The sequence below is a fragment of the Pteropus alecto genome, unplaced genomic scaffold (genome assembly GCF_000325575.1).
Source record: "Pteropus alecto unplaced genomic scaffold, ASM32557v1 scaffold89, whole genome shotgun sequence".
Lineage (NCBI taxonomy): Eukaryota > Metazoa > Chordata > Mammalia > Chiroptera > Pteropodidae > Pteropus > Pteropus alecto.
Genome location: NW_006443130.1, coordinates 1,680,294 through 1,695,389, shown reverse-complemented (window position 1 = coordinate 1,695,389; position 15,096 = coordinate 1,680,294). Strand labels below are relative to the sequence as shown.

Below are 15,096 nucleotides of genomic sequence, written 5' to 3'. Positions count from 1 at the left end.
CGCCCCTGCCGCCCCGCCCCGTGACGTCACGGCCTCGCCCCGCGCAGACCCACCTCGCACGCCGCCCCAGCCCAGGCAGCCCCTCTCCTCACCAGCTCGAACCGATTGTTGACACGGACGCCCTCCTTCCCTGCGCCCTGGGGACGCCGGCCACCTGGACCCCGCTTTGGTCCTTCTTCTTCCGCATCATCGTCATCACGGAGGACAAACTGCAGGGCGCCGGGCCCGAGGGGCTCCTGGCCGCGCTGTTCCCCTCTCAGCCTCCGGAGGGCCCGTCGCGACATAGGACCCAACGGCCAGTGACGTCTGGGGACTGGGAGAAGAGCAGAAAAGACAGCGGGCGGCGCGCCTGCGCACTTAGGGCGCGCTGGCGCGAGGCTGGCGTGTCGCGTCTGCGCGCTGCGGCGGTCCGCGACTTCCTCCCCGTCAGCGGTGGCATCAGAGGAGGGCGGGCGTGTCCGGACGAGCTCTCGCGCGAGTTGGGTGCCACCACGTCAGGTGTCTCCGAGTCTTCAGGAGGCGTGTCCGCGACACGTCGCGCTGGGTCGGGGGAGAGGGGCGCACCGGCTCCGAGCTTCCTACACCCGGGACCGAGACCCTGTTCGAGTTCGGGCCGGCGGGGCGGAGGAACATGCAGGTGGGGCCAGGTGAGGGTGCGGTGCGCGCAGGTGGGCGCACGGCTGCGGGGCGTTCCGGGTGGCGGTGCGCAGGTGACAGCGCGCAGGTGACAGCGGGAGGGACCTGGAGGGCCCTAGTCCCCGCTCTGCACGCCCCGCCTGTGACTCCCCAGTCTGTCTCCACTGCTGCAGGCGAGTCAGCTACCTCATTATAAATAAGCACATCCCAAAGCTGCGGCGTCCTGGACAACCCCCACCTCGGGATTCCGGCGACGGACACCGAACCTTAGGGGCCGTCCGTCATTAACGCGCCCCGGGGGATGCCTGTGCGACTAAGTATGGCACTCTGCCGTGCAGCCCAGCCTCCTGGGAGGTGTTTTCAATAAAGACAAAGGCTCTAGCCCTGGAGACTCCGAGGTGGGCGTCGGATTTTAAAAATCTCTTCGGGGATTAAAATGCGCAGGCAGGACTGAGAACCGCACTGCGCGGGTCCAGATGCGACAGCAAGATGACCTGGCATGGGGTAAGGCCCCCTCCCTCCGCGACAGGAGAGGAGAGGGCAGCCTTAAACGTGGGGATGGCTGTCTCCATGGAGCCAGGCCAAGCACCCTACTAAATTCTTACCCCGTCCTGCGGCGTAGGTACCCCCGCCCCCTTTCACAGGCAAGGAAGCTGGGAATCAGTGACCGGCCCAGGTGGAATCGGGTTTGCCTTCCTGTCAGCGGTTCCACAGTTCCTATAAGTTCGTGCCTGTGCGTGCGCGCACGTGCCCGATTGCACGCGTGACTGGTCTGTCAGCCCGTATTGGCAACCAGGACCATGAGATACTTCACACAGGCGGGCACATAGCTGCTGCCTCAGGCTCCCCATGTGTCCCAACCCCAGCCACTCCCCTAAAATCCCCTAGAAACCCCCTTTCCTGCAGTCCAGCCACTGAAGGGTTCCGCCCAGCACAGGCGGGACCTCCAGGCCAACATCCTCCTGTCCCTTCTGATTGTTTGGGACCATGCTTGGTAAACAGATTTTATTGTCACTCCTGGTCCAGTGGCGTGACCAGTTTATGCAGGCTTATTGCCTTGCCTGCGGTCGGGAACTTGGAGAGCCTCAGCCTGGAGCTGCTTTCTGCTTTGCCCTTCACAAGACAGCAGCCGTGTGACACTGAGGGAGGCGGCATCAGGCCCGACTTGAGTGCCACCTTCCCTGAACAGGCAACTCAACTTGAGTCTCTCCCCGTACCCCTAGGAGTTTGACTGTAAAGTTGTTAGTGACCTTCGTTCGTCAAGATCCACATTAGGCGAGGCAGACGCAGGGCCTGGTTCGGTGGGCTGACCGCTCTGCCAATGTACCTCCAGGGCTCAGGCGGCGGGCCCGGCAGCACCAAGGACAGCAACGAGACGGAGGAGCCAGTCGCCTACCGAGGCTTTGAGCTTTGTGTGGGCGCCCCTCAGCTCAGCCCAGCTGTCCCGGATGGGTGTGGGTTATTTTCACAGGGGCTTTCCCAGGGGTCCCCCCCGTTGGGAGTGTGGGCCTGCGTGTGCTGCCTGCCCCTTTCCTCTCCCTCAGAATTAGAACGGCGAGGGTGGCACTCCCTCCCGGGGCTCGTGGAGGTGCCACAGGGACGGTCACTTTCTCGCTGCTGGCTCCGACTGGGAGGGACCCACACCCTCCCCGCGCCCGCCCTGGCTTGTAGCCAGGAACAGTTCTGCCCGCGGCCCGTGCAGTGCTCAGACTCGTGCTGGCGCCTGGCCGTTTTCACTGGCTGCCCCGAGCCATGCTGGGTTTCCTGGCCTCAGCTGGTGTTTTCTCCCCGGTCCTGGGCCTCAGGCCGCCTCCGGGCACATGTCTATGTGGCAGGCATTAGAGCCTGGTGTCCAGTAGGCCTAGGTTGAGGCCCCAGGTAAAACTGTGTACATCTTTAGCCAAATTCCTTTGACACTTTGAATCTGTTTCCTCCTCCGCAGGATGGGTGACACAAAAGCCACTTCCTGGTACACGTGGGCAGGCAGGGCCCCCTGTGCTCCTGAAGACCAGGTGGAGCTGCCCCACCTGCAAGCCCCACGGCAGCTGTCTGCCTGGGGAACAGAGGGTCCCCCAAGCTGGCAGGTGTTCCACTGCAACTCTGTAGCCAGACCGCGAAGTTGGGCGGAGGGGGTGGCAGTGACCTGGGTCCCACGGTAGGCACCCTGACCGTGCACCAAGGTGCAGGAGGCCCCTCCGAGCCCAGCTCCGCCCTTGCAGGACACACCCTCTGCTGTGGCCAGGGGTCCTTGGTTCACACCTCAGGCGGGAGACGGAGAGCCCCTTTATTAGGCCAAGAGTGGCTGTGAATACACTTTTACAGGGCTCCTCCCGGTACCGGACCGAAAGCATTGAAGGGCGCGAACGTCGGGCAGGGAGTGGGCGTGGCCTCAGACCTCCAAGGGGATGGCTGTGCAATACCTGCCTGGGAGACTGTCAGCCCACTCAGGCAGTCCCCGGGGACCGAGGCACCTCATCCCCGCCTGGACGTGCACCCAAACACCAGGGCAGGGCCTCCCGAGCCCACCTCCTCTGCTCTGCCTCCCACCTGCTTTCCTTCCTGTCCTGTTCCACCCCCCCACCCCCCACCGAGGATCCTGAGAGGAAACAGCCTCCCCAGGGAGAGTCCTGGAAGTCAGCCTGACCCCGGGGGGACTCGGGCCGGGAACTCGTATATAAATATGTAGGCTGTGTGTACGTCCCATAAACATGTCCGCGGCTGTGCGTGTTCATGCGCACTCAGGAGGGTGGCCGGCAGCGCCGCTGTGCCTGGACCGTGAGCTCCCCGCCCGCGTCAGGCCTGGCCCGGCTCCCGAGGGCTGTCACTTGAAGTCGAGAGTCCAGGTGTTGGGGACGTAGAGGGACTGGGTCTGGCGGGCCCGCCGAGGGGTGGCATTGAGGGCGTCCACACTCCTGCGGCTGGAGCACACAACGTCGGCCACGAAGCTGGTGCAGTCACTGCAGACGTCTTTCAGCATGCGGCCGTGGGCGTACATGTGCGGGAACTCCTCCTCCACGCCGCGCCACGGCGGCCCCTGCAGGGACCTGAGGGGGGGAAGGGCCGTCAGGGGGCGCCCTCCGCCCCCGTCCACTCCCCCACCCTGCATCAGGCGTCCAGGCTTTGGAGTGAACGTGCTGGACAAAATGCACCTGGCGCCAGCTGTTCCTGGAGAGGGACCCCGGGCCTGGGCCCCGGCCACCCGCTCGCTTTCCGTCTCATACTGCTCAGTCCCCAGGGCCCCCCAGGTTGCTGTGCCTCAAAACTGCGTTGGATTTGTTTCCTGGGGGCGTCCCAGCCACTGAGCCGCCCCTGCACACGCCAGCAGAGAGCACGGGGACGCACTGGAAGCCACCTCTCCGTGCTGGCACGCTTCTGGCGGTTGACGTCCTCTGCGGACTCTCAAAGCCCAGCGTGTAGACAGGTATGTGTGCAAGCTTCTTAGAAGGCATCTTCATCTACAATACAGAGGACACGTGGACACAGACACCCACAGACACAGTCCAGGCATGCACCCCCGGGGACCACGCCTGCCCTGGGTCGTGTGGCAGCAGGGGCAAGCCTGGAGGCCACCCTCTGCCCCTGAGGGCTCCCCGGACGCCCTGTGTGCCCGGTCTGAGTGCGTGTGCCTCCTTCCCCGCAGCCACTCCCGGAGGCCTCCTGGCAGCACCTAGACACGTGCGGGAGGCTCGCCGCTGACGGGGGAGAGGGGTAGATCCGTCCCCCGCCCAGTGACAGGCTGCGAAGGGTTTGAAAACAGGGGTGCCGGAAGTCCCTCTAAAGCAGATTCTGGTTTCTGGGCTGAGGCACAATGGGGTGACACACGTCTAACCGTCATGAGCCACTTATCTCAGTGTATGTGTGGGTACGCAGACACCCACACTGCTCTAAAGGCCTCTCTGGGATGTCGTGGCGTGGGGGGTGGGACTTGTAGAGGGGACCGGAGGGGTTTCTTGGAACCGTCCCGATAAGGAATGCTAAGGAAGGCCACCTACAAGGGGCTAAAACCTGCACAACCTCGTGATGTGTAGGAAGGGATCCTGCCCAGAGGGAGGAGGTGACTGACAGGTGACTAGTGAGGGTGGGGTGGTCTCACAGGAGGCGGCAGAGCCCCGTGCCACCCTGCCACCTGCCACTCCTGGACAAGCCATCAGGCAGTAGGGCACCTGAGACGCCTGGGGGCCTCACTCAGACGCCAAGTGATCCTCACCTTTATGCTACAGGAAGTGCAGACGGCTCTGGAAGGGAAAAAAGGGAGGAGCGTCAGCTGTGACGAGGCCACGGAGACAGCTGCCTGTGGCCTCCGTGTCCCCAGCACACCTGCCAGGCCAGCCGGTCCCTGCCCTGCGCTGGCTCCTGGCTACTTCGGCATTTCGCTTCCATCTTACTCTAGAATCTCACTTTTCCTTCACTCAGTTCTACATCTGGTCCGCTTCTGACCGTCCTGGCTCCTTCGCAGGATGTCCCCTGGCCTCCATGCTGGGGTGTGCCCACTTCCCACCAAAGAGTGCCATCTAGCCAGAGGGGCCCTGGTCGAGGGGCTCAGCTTTGAGCAGCAATGCACATTTTTTTATTCCCCACACCTGGTTTCAAAAGTAAATACCTTCTTGTAAAAATCCGAACAATATAACTGTGACTTAGACAAAGATGCCCTGCTCCCCTAAAGCCCACCCTGATGCAGCTGCTAGCGATGCAGCCTTCACGCTCCCGATGGAAGCGCATACTAACAAAAGCGCGCGTTTAAAATAAAAATAAGCAAAATGCACCAAGAGCTCTTCTCCACATTAATACACGTTGTCCAAGTTCATTTCCTAAAACAAGGGCCATGTTCTCTTGCATGGATGTCCCACGATTAATCTGTCATCAACAAACCTCTGAGTTAATTTTATTGCACTGTGATCAGGGAACAGACTTTGTGTGACTTGAGTCCGTTTACATTTTTGAGACTTGTTTTTTGACCCAGAATATGGAATATTTTGGTGAATGTCTGTGTATTCTGCTGCTGTTTCTTCCATGTATAAATGTCAATTAGATCAAGATGGTCGATAGTGTGGTTCAGATCTTCCACATCCTTAGCTTTTTTCCTGTCTACGAGTTTTATCAATTGTTGAGAAAAGAGTATTGAAATCTCTCGTTGTCATTGCGGATTTCCCTGTTTCCCCTGCAGCCTCATCTGTTTTCACTCCGTAGGTTTGAATCTCTGTTATCAGGCTCGGTGTTTCCCCCGTCTCCTCTGGTAACAGCCTCTGCTCGCCATCTGCTTCCTGTGACGTGAACGTAGCGACTCGAGCTCTCTTTACGTGGTGTCGGCACGGTGTCATCTTCCTCCACCCTCCTGTTAACCGGGTGGTGTCTTTTTAGTTAAAGTACATGCCTTGTAGGTAGCAGATCATCTTGCTTTCCAGGATCAGTCTTGGAAACTCTGCCTTTTAACTATGTTGTTCAGACCATTTATAGTTAATGCGATTATTGAAACCGTTGGGTGTAAGTCTGTCATCTTGCTGTTTGTTTTCTTGTGGTCCTACTTGTTCTCGTTCCCTTTTCCTTTTTCTGACTTCTGTATGAATGAAGTAGCGTATGATTTCATTTTACCTTCTTCATTCACTTATAAGCTAGTCCTCCATTTTGTTATTTTAGTGGTTGCTTTTGGGCTTACAGTATGTGTCTTTAGCCTATCGCAGTCTACCTTCGAGTAATATTTACCACTTCGTGCAGAGGATAAGAAACTCGCAATTGTACATTTCTGATGTCCCCCCTCCCTGGCCTTGATGCTGTCGTTACGATAACTTTTTATTTACAGATATGTTCTAAGCCTCAACATACGTTGTTATTAAATTTTTTTACAAGCTTGGTAATCTTTGGATGCCAGACACTGAATTTTTTGTTGTTGTTGGGTGCTAGTTGTTGGTTTACCTTTTAAAGAGTTATAAGAAAATAACGTCATGTTTGTCTAAATAGTTGCTGCTTCTGTCACTCTTCAGTCCTTTGTGTGGATTCAGATTCCCACGTGGTGTCACTTTCCTTCTATGTGAAGGAGCTTGTTTAACCTTTGTGGTAATGTGAGTCTGCTGGCGAAGAATTCTTTTGGCTTTTGTATTTCTGGAAATGTTTTTAGTTGTGTCTCTGTTTCTGAAACATATTCTTGCTGGATATGAATTCTTTCAGCGCTTGGGGGATGTTCCACTGTCTTCCTGCTTGCCTCCTTTTGATGAAAAGTCTGCAGTCACCTCTGTCTGTCCTCTGCACATATCATGTCTTTGTGTACTGGCCGATTTTAAGAATTTTTCTTTATCACTGATTTTGATTAATATGTGCCTTGGTGTGATTTTATTCATGTTTCTTTTTACTTGGGACTCATTGAGTTACTTGTGGGTTTATATTTCTCATCAAATTTTGAAACTTTTCTAGCTTATTTCTTTAAATGCGTTCTTTGTGCACCGCTTCTCCTTTGGAGATCTTAAAAATAAGGTTTCTTGACATTATCCCATAGCTCACGACACCTTTTTCATTTTTAGAATTCTGTCTTTTCTTGGTATTTGTATAGTTTCTATCGCTACGTCTTAGAGTTCACTGACCTTTTCTTCTGCATAGTGTTCTGGATGTCTAACCTGCCATTAATATCACCCGGAGTAAATGTCATCCCAAACACTCCAGTGTTCATGTCTAGAAGTCTGATCTGTGTCTTCTTTGTATCTTCCATGTCTCTCAGAACTTTCTGAACATATGCAGTCCAAAGCTTTCACTGTCCTCATCTGCTAATTCTCACATCTGCTTCAGTTCTGGCTGATTTTGACCGAGTTCCTCATCGTGGGTCATGTCTTCCTGCTTCTCGATGTGCCTGCTGTTATCTTGCTGGGTGCTGGATATTTTTATTCCTGTTCTTGAGCTCTGTTCTGGGAAGCAGTTAACATGCTCGGGAACAGTTCGGTCGTTTCAGGTCTTGCTTTTGTGATTTGTTAGGTCTGGAGCGATGCTCAGGTTACATACTTACTCCCCACTAGTGAGGCAAGATGTTCTGTGTCTTCCACTCAGTAGCCATGAGTTACATTCCCACTGTGGCTGGTGGGAGCAGATACCATCCCTGTCACTATTCCTTTGAACCTTTAGGACAGCGTCAGTAAATTTTTTCTGTAAAGGGTGATTTGGTAAATGCTTTAGGTGTGGCAAAATGAATGACATAAATAAATAGGTGGGTCTGTGTCCCCATAAAACAGGCAATGAGCCATTTGTGGCCCATGGCATCTGCCAGTCCCTGCTTCAGGGTGATTTTTCCGGCTTTCAGTACTTTGCTTGCAGGTACATGCTGACCGATACCCCGCTGAACTCTCGGGGGACCCACAGCACGTCTCTGAGGCTCTCTCTGGAAGTCTGCATGGGCTCCAGCTGCCCTGGTCTCCCTGGGCCCTCAGCTCATGCCTGGAGGCAGCCTCAGGGCTCACCCACCTTCCTGCCATTTGTCGCCTGATGTCCACTGTCCTCAAAGGCATTGTTCCATGCTTGTTGCCTTTTGTTTTTATTCTCATTTTTTTTTGGTTATTTCAGGTGGAAGGTGCCTGTTACCCCACCTTGGCTGAAAGTAGGAGCCCCTTAGCTATTAAAATTAAATTATTAAATTAAATTACATTAAATTAAAAATTCTGTTCCTTAGTTGCATGAGCCATGATGCATGATATGACAGGAGGTTCTGCTGGACAGTGCTGTCCTAGAGGCTCCTTACCTCGTCCTTCCCTTAATTGACAGCCAAGCTGTTTGCAGAAGGCTCACCTCTTGCAGAAGAGACAGGTCGGCGGCCAGGAGAACAGCGGGAACTTGGTCCGGCAGCAGCAGCAGATCTGTAAGAAAGGCCTTGCTAGAGGCCAGACTTGTCCGCACCTCGCCAGGCCCAGCCCCGCCCGCAGCCGGACTCCCGCGCAGAGGGCAGGCCGGGGCCGGGCCACCTCACCTTCCCCTTCTTCAGGCTATTGAAGAGCTCCTTGTTCTGCAGAAACTTCTCCATCTCGGCCTTCACCAGCACCCGGCGCACGTCCATCACCTCCTCCACCGTCAGAGCAAGGCTCTCCACGGGGTGGCTGAACTCCTGGCGGGAGTGTCCAGGGGTTGGTGCCCATTCCAAGCTCAGGTGCAAGGCCTTCCGGGAGCCTCTCCACGAGCCCCTCCCCCCACCCGACGACCACGCCTTCTGCCTGGCCTCAGTCTACCTAGGCCCAGCGCTTCCTAAAATGCCCTGGCCCTCACCTCACCACGCCTGGGGCCCCACGAGCCCCACGGCCTCTGTGAGGGGTCTTGCTGCTGTGGGCAAAACTCCATGGCCTCGCCCTGCCCAGCTGTTCGGCCGGCCTTGGCCCCTGGACAACCACACTGTTCACGCGAGCCTTCGGCTCACCCTGTTTACAGTGCTCCCAGACCTGCATGTCCGCCTCCTGCCTTGTCCCCCACCTGCACACACACACCTCAGCCAACCAGAACCAAACAGGGTCCCCAGGTCCAGCGCCCCTCCTCCAAGAACCTCCTCCCCGGCAGCTGAGGGCCCTGGGACCCTCCTGTACCTGCCTCACTCAGTGCTCACCGCTCAGGGGGCTGAGTGTGCCCGCCTGCAGGTAGCACGTGTCCGACTTGTCACCACCCACCCTTTGGGCCATCACGGTGAGTACAATTCCTGTCCCTTAGAGCCCAGCTTAGAACGTGGCTTCTTGAAGCCTCAGCTCCTCCTCAGCAAAGTGCGGCTGCCCTTCGGCCCCATCGAGGGAATGTGGAGGTCCGTCAGCGCCGTGCCCCGCACCAAGGCGGAACTGAGCGACTGAGATGAGGCAGTGTGAGCATGCCACGATGACAGGAGTCCTGTTTCCGATTTTCCGTGGATTACCCTGTGCAGGGTTGCTGAGTACATCCTACTGTGTGACCCTGGGGACAGTTCTCCACTCTGGCCTGAAGCATCAGGTCCTCCGGCTTCTGATGTCTACTTCCAATGGCTTGGTGATGCTGTTTGTATTTGAGCAACACCTTCTAGACCCTACAGATACTACACTAACAGCAAACTTGGCCAAGAGATCTTATGTTGGGTGCAAAGGGGCCAGCAGCCTGTTCCTGGGACTGGGCCCTGAGCATGTGCTCAGGGTGGGGACGAGGCCACTGGGGTCTGCCGAGGTTTGACAGCCAGACCTCTCAGAAAGCCCTCTCAAAACCTGAGACTGACACCATGGGACTTGTCACTTTAAAATATGTCCCCCATTCCTCGATATATCTCTCTTCAAGAAGTGGTCCCCAGAGAATAGACTTAGTGACTCAATTTTAATGAACAGATTAAGATGAAAATGACAGTGTCATTTCAGAGACTTGGTCGTAAAGACACTGGGGCCTCTGCCTGGCCATGTGCTCTGGGGGACCAGCCACCATATTGTGAGGACACTCAGGCTGCCCATGGAGGGTCCACGTGGGGCGGAGCGGAGACCGCTGCCCACAGCTGTCCCACCTTGGGAGGGCCCTGCAGCCCCCTGAGCCTCCAGATGAGAATGCAGCGCTGGCTGACACTCCAGCTGCAACCCCTCGAGGAGACTGAGCTGGGCCACCCTGCTGAGCCACCTCGGGGTTCCGAACCCTTAGCGTGAGATGATAACAGCTTGCTGTTTTAAGCTGCTGAGTTCGGGGCGATTGTCCATGCAGCAGTGATGACAAGCACAGCACTCAAAAGGCAGTCGTTGCATGTAGCTGGGGATCAGCAGCGACCTGCCTCGTGTCTGCGCAGCACTGACCCTCCCCAGAGCATTTTAACGTCTCTCATTTGAGCTTCCTGATTAAACTTTGAGGAAATGACGACAAAGACCATGCCACCGACAGCTCTCCACGTGCCGGCAAGGTGCCTAGTGGCTCCCCGGCACCCTCACTATGGTCCCACACCAGCACTCAGTTCCAAGTGCGCCCCGAAGTACCAACAAGTGTCAGCTCTACACAATCACAAGTCAGACAGTTTCACGGCAGAGAGGGTAAGCCGTGCAGTGGCAGAGTCAAGACCGGAGCCCAGGCCTCGACCCGATGGAACTGCTCTCTCATGACATCACGAAGCCTTGGAGGCCCAGGGCGCCCAGGTCTGTCCCCTGCCTAAGCCCAGAGAGCTGGGGCTGAGAAGATCAGACACAGGTGTCCTCTGAGCAAGGTCCTTCTGTCCCGGGGGCCGCAGTGCCCAAAAGGCCCAGAAGGCGGCAGCACAGACCAGCCTCCCAGACGCAGAGGCTCAAGCGCAGACCCAGCCGCCCCACTGAAGGCTCTGGGTGGAGCCTGGTACTGAGGAGGGTGACAGTGTGTGCTCAGGAGGCACCCCCACCCCAGCCACCCTGGATGGCAATGCTTCCCTCACTCACCAGCCACAGGTGACTGGTGTCTGGGGCCACAGAGGCCTCTGGCCTGTCTTCTGCTGAGCCCAAGTCACCATGTTGGGAGGAGCTGGGGTCAGGCTGGGACTGGACGCTCACAGGGGAGAAGCCTGGAGGAAGAGCACGGAGGCCTTGTCAGGGCGACCGGGCAGAATGCTAGTGTGGGGGGCGGTGCCCGGGGGACGGGTGAGACGGCCTGCCAGGCGGCCGGGGACAGCGGGGGTTTCATGGTGTCCGGGGGTGGGTTAACCAGGCAGAGGTCACGTGGAGAGCGTGTCACCCACGCCAGGGGCCAATGCAGTGCAGCAAGCCTTAGGGACCCCTGAAGGGGTCTGAGGCCCACAAACGAGCCAACAGCGGGAGCCCCACGGCGGCTGCAGTGCAGGCCAAGCAAACCACAGGCGGTGCCGGCCACGTGGGACCTTCCTGCTCTGCTGGCCCCACGCCCTGCACTTTACACCGGAGAACTAACTGCTGTGTGCACGGCGCTCCGTCCTGCTCGACGGGTCAGGAGAGTGAGGCTCCAACAGGATACGAGTCACAGGACCGGTGAGGGGCGCAGCCTACACTGGACCTCAAGCAGTGCAGCCCCAGAGCCCACCCCCTGGACCACCAGGCAGGGGGCCTGGAGTGGAATGGACGCATCTCCATGGACAGAAACAAACGAAGAAAAACTAGAAGGCTCCGTCGGTCATCCATCTGTCCATCTGTCCATCTGTCTCCCATCCTCCAACTGCCACCTGTCCATCTACCCACCCACCCAGCTTGCTGCTATATACCAGCATGTTAACAGTGATTATCTCTATAAGAGGATTGTGGGAATTTCTGAACAGTTTTAAAAAATGTTTACAGTAAATATGGACTACGAGTCTAGTAAAGACACTTTCAAGTTGGAGAAGTGGGGTGTGCCTGCCCGAGGTGACGAGGGCCGTCTGGGCCTGAACGTTAGGCACCCTTGTGCAGGACGAGCTCTGTACCCTCTGGGTGCTGCCTGCTCGGGAAGGCAAGGGGCTCTGCGCCCACAGGACAGCGGCAAGGAAGACGGGGTGAGGCAGCACTTGCCCGGCTCCTGGGCGCAGGGCCTCCAGGCGTGCATGCTGCCCGCACGGACCCGACGTGGCTCCGAGCCTCCGGGGGGCTGAGTGGCCGGCTGCAGGCCTGCAAGCGCTTCGCTCCGGAGCTGGTCAAGGTCGTGCTCTGAGAAAGAGCGGTCCCGCTTCAGTGTCACCTCCCCGCACGGGGACTCTTCCTCCTGCGGACACACCAGACCCAGCCCGACCCTAACCACTCTGCCTGCCCATTCCCGGGCCAAGGCGCAGGACACGCAGTGCTGCTGGGTCCACGGAGGCCACCGGGCCATCCTCTACCCACTGCCCAGCCGGTCCTCTGGACAGTGGAAGGCAAGTGCCCCACCACCAAACCAAAGCCTTCCCTGCAGCCTCCAGGCAGTACAGGGAGGACAGGTCTGGTGTCAGGCGGAGCCCCCTGAGACGGCCACCGCCCTGGTGCCCCCGGCTCAGAGGGCAGCCAGGACAAGGCGGAGGCCGCGCTGGGACCGGAGCTTTCCACGCCCACCAGGGGGCGCCCGCTCCCAGCCCCAGGAAGCCCGACAGCTCCATTTCAGCCTTTCCCGTGCTAGGGGCACAGGGCTCGGAGCCCCGGGGACGGGGAGGAGGGGGGGGGTCCTGGAGCCCCCATGCTCGCCCCCAGGGCAGACCCAGCCCCATAGCAGGCCACCGGCTTCACAGGCCGGCACCACCGGAGGCCCGTGCAGTGGGCCCCACGCAGCTGTTTCTCCCGTCCTCGTCCCCGACCCCCGGCCTCTCCTGTGGGCTCTGACCTCAGACGTGTTCATCTCCTCCATCTCTGCCAAGGTGGGCGCTTTGAGCAGGACCCGGGGCCGCGGGCGTGGGGCGCCGCTGCCCGCATCCGTGGTGGACAGGTTGATGCAGGAAGTGGACTTGACGTCCCCAGAGCAGGCGTTGAGGATGCAGGGCAGAGAGCCGAACTCTGGGAGAGGCAAGGAGGTGAGGGGGGCGCCGGGAACTGAGGGGGGACGGGCGAGGGAGGGCGTCACTCGCTCACCCCGGCCGCCCCAGCGTTCGGCCCCCACTGGGCGCAGCCTCCGCTCCTGCTTGATCTCCTCCAAGATCTTCTCGTGCAGGGTCCTCTGCTTCTGGGGTACGGGGCGGAGCCTCCGCTCGGAGACCTGCAGGGGCGCGGCAGCACGGTAGGGGGCGCCAGACCCGGCCCACCGCAGCAGGGAGGAGCCCTGTCTGAGGCCACCAGGAGCTGGGAGCAGGGAGCAGATGGGAGTCCAGCCCAGGACAGAGCCCCGGCAGCTCCCCCAGCAGAACCGCTGGGCTGCCCTTTCGGGGGAGCGGGAAGGGGGAGACATGGAGCAGTACCTGCTTCAGGGGGGGCCGGGAGCGGATAAAGTCCAGGATGAGCTCATGGGCATCCTTCTTCACCCTAGGAGGGATGTCCCCATCCACCTGTGAGGAGGGTGGGGAGGCAGAGCCTAAGACCCCATGGACGTCCGCTGGGGCCACAGGGCCCCTCAGCCTGGCCGTCACGCCAGCCTCCCTTTCAGAGGCTGCCCAGTGTGGCCCCCGGGGCCTGGCACCACCAGCAGCTGCCCTGACTCTCAGATGCTCCACGTGGAAATGGGGCCGATGGCGCCCACCTCGCAGGTCATCACAAGAACAAAACGAACTTACGCATTTAGCATTCTGAGGGCCATGCCAGCGCGGGGCTACGCGAGCATTCACGGGGCACCCCACGGCCTCGGCGCCCGGCCTGCCCCCTCCCTGCCCTCATCACACTGTGGCCCGGATGTGGCTCCGCTGGACCAGCACACGGGTCAGGGATGCAGAGCCGTGGCGGGAGGGAGGCGGGGGCGTCTGCCCAGCTCACCATGACCTTGCGCAGCTTGTAGTTCCTGGCACGGATGTCCTGCATGAGCATCTCGAAGGGAGTCAGCTGGAACTCGGTGGGCAGCGGGTTGAACTCCTGCTCCTGCACCTTCTTCAGCTTCACCCCGTGGCGGAGCTCCCGCATGAGCTGGACCCAGAGGCGGGCCTAGCCCAACAAGATGCAAATGGCCCTCAGCCCCGGGAGGGGTCCAGGCCCAGCCCAGGCCCAGGAGGCACGGGCTCCCCGCGTCCGGGCTGGGGCTGCTCTTACCCAGTCCGCATGCCCCAGGTTGTCCAGCTCCGCCTGGGGCTGCTCCGCCTGCGGCTCGTCCTCCCGAAGCTTCTGCAGCATCTGTCAGTCCAGGAGAAGGTGGCGAAATGGCAGCTGAGGGATGTGGGCACCCTGCCCGTCGTCCATCCGAATACCCCCTGCCACATGGGCTGCGATTCCAGCAGCCACAACAGGGACAAGGGGCCACTTTGGCCAAGGCTTTGGGGCTCAGAAAGGCACCTGGGGAAACTACACCACCAGCCTTGGACCCACACGGGACACTGCTGTCCCATCGGCCATCTCAGGCCGCCTCTCCTGGGCAAGGGCAGGGGTGTGAGCATGGCACCCACACAGCCGCCTCACCTGGCCCACACACCCTGGCGGGGCGCCAGGACCCCAAGGGTGGCAGGGCAGGCACGGAGGCTGCTCTCCCTCACCCGCAGAGCGCTCTCCAGACCTCTGCGCACAGGGCGCTTCCCGAGGAACGCCTGCCCCAGCCCCTTCTCCTGGGCCACACGCACCCACCCCCGAGAACACCCATGGCCACTGCTCTGCACTTGACCCCACCTGCTGTTTCACATCTACCTGCTTCTTTAGTTGTTGTCTGGACTATTGCTCCATGAGGCCACGACCACATTTTCTGATTGTTTTTTCCTCACCTTAGTATTCCTGGCTCCTAGCACAGTGTGTGACACATGCTAGGTCTCCAATGTTGGTTGAATGAATGAATAGATGAATGATAAATGGAGGATGGGAAGACAGATGAATAATAATGGATGGAGGGAGGGAGGGTTGATGGATGGATGGATGGAGGGAGGATGGGTGGGTGGATGGAGGATGGGTGGATGGATGGAGGGAGGATGGGTGGGTAGGTGGATGGAGGATGGATGGGTGGGTGGGTTGGGGTTGG

At 59.0% G+C, this 15,096-nt stretch overlaps 2 protein-coding genes across 2 annotated transcripts in view; both read right to left on the bottom strand.

Moving 5' to 3' along the window:
• TCF25 (transcription factor 25) overlaps window positions 1–1,045 on the bottom strand; it is an 18,591-nt gene extending 17,546 nt beyond the window's left edge. The window contains 1 exon segment of the mRNA XM_006923430.3: window positions 93–1,045. Within this exon segment, the coding sequence (XP_006923492.1) occupies window positions 93–284 (192 nt within the window). The 5' untranslated portion in view covers window positions 285–1,045.
• Window positions 1,046–2,901: 1,856 nt separating this feature from the next.
• Window positions 2,902–15,096, bottom strand: part of SPIRE2 (spire type actin nucleation factor 2) — an 18,231-nt gene continuing 6,036 nt past the window's right edge. Inside the window, exons 4-15 of the mRNA XM_025040794.1 lie at window positions 14,187–14,267; window positions 13,917–14,081; window positions 13,409–13,495; window positions 13,086–13,209; window positions 12,841–13,010; window positions 12,063–12,252; window positions 10,989–11,110; window positions 8,576–8,710; window positions 8,398–8,465; window positions 4,844–4,871; window positions 3,979–4,091; window positions 2,902–3,680 (exon numbers count right to left, since the gene is read on the bottom strand). Coding sequence (XP_024896562.1) covers window positions 3,458–3,680; window positions 3,979–4,091; window positions 4,844–4,871; window positions 8,398–8,465; window positions 8,576–8,710; window positions 10,989–11,110; window positions 12,063–12,252; window positions 12,841–13,010; window positions 13,086–13,209; window positions 13,409–13,495; window positions 13,917–14,081; window positions 14,187–14,267 — 1,506 coding nt within the window. The 3' untranslated portion in view covers window positions 2,902–3,457. The remainder of the gene's footprint in view (window positions 3,681–3,978; window positions 4,092–4,843; window positions 4,872–8,397; window positions 8,466–8,575; window positions 8,711–10,988; window positions 11,111–12,062; window positions 12,253–12,840; window positions 13,011–13,085; window positions 13,210–13,408; window positions 13,496–13,916; window positions 14,082–14,186; window positions 14,268–15,096) is intronic.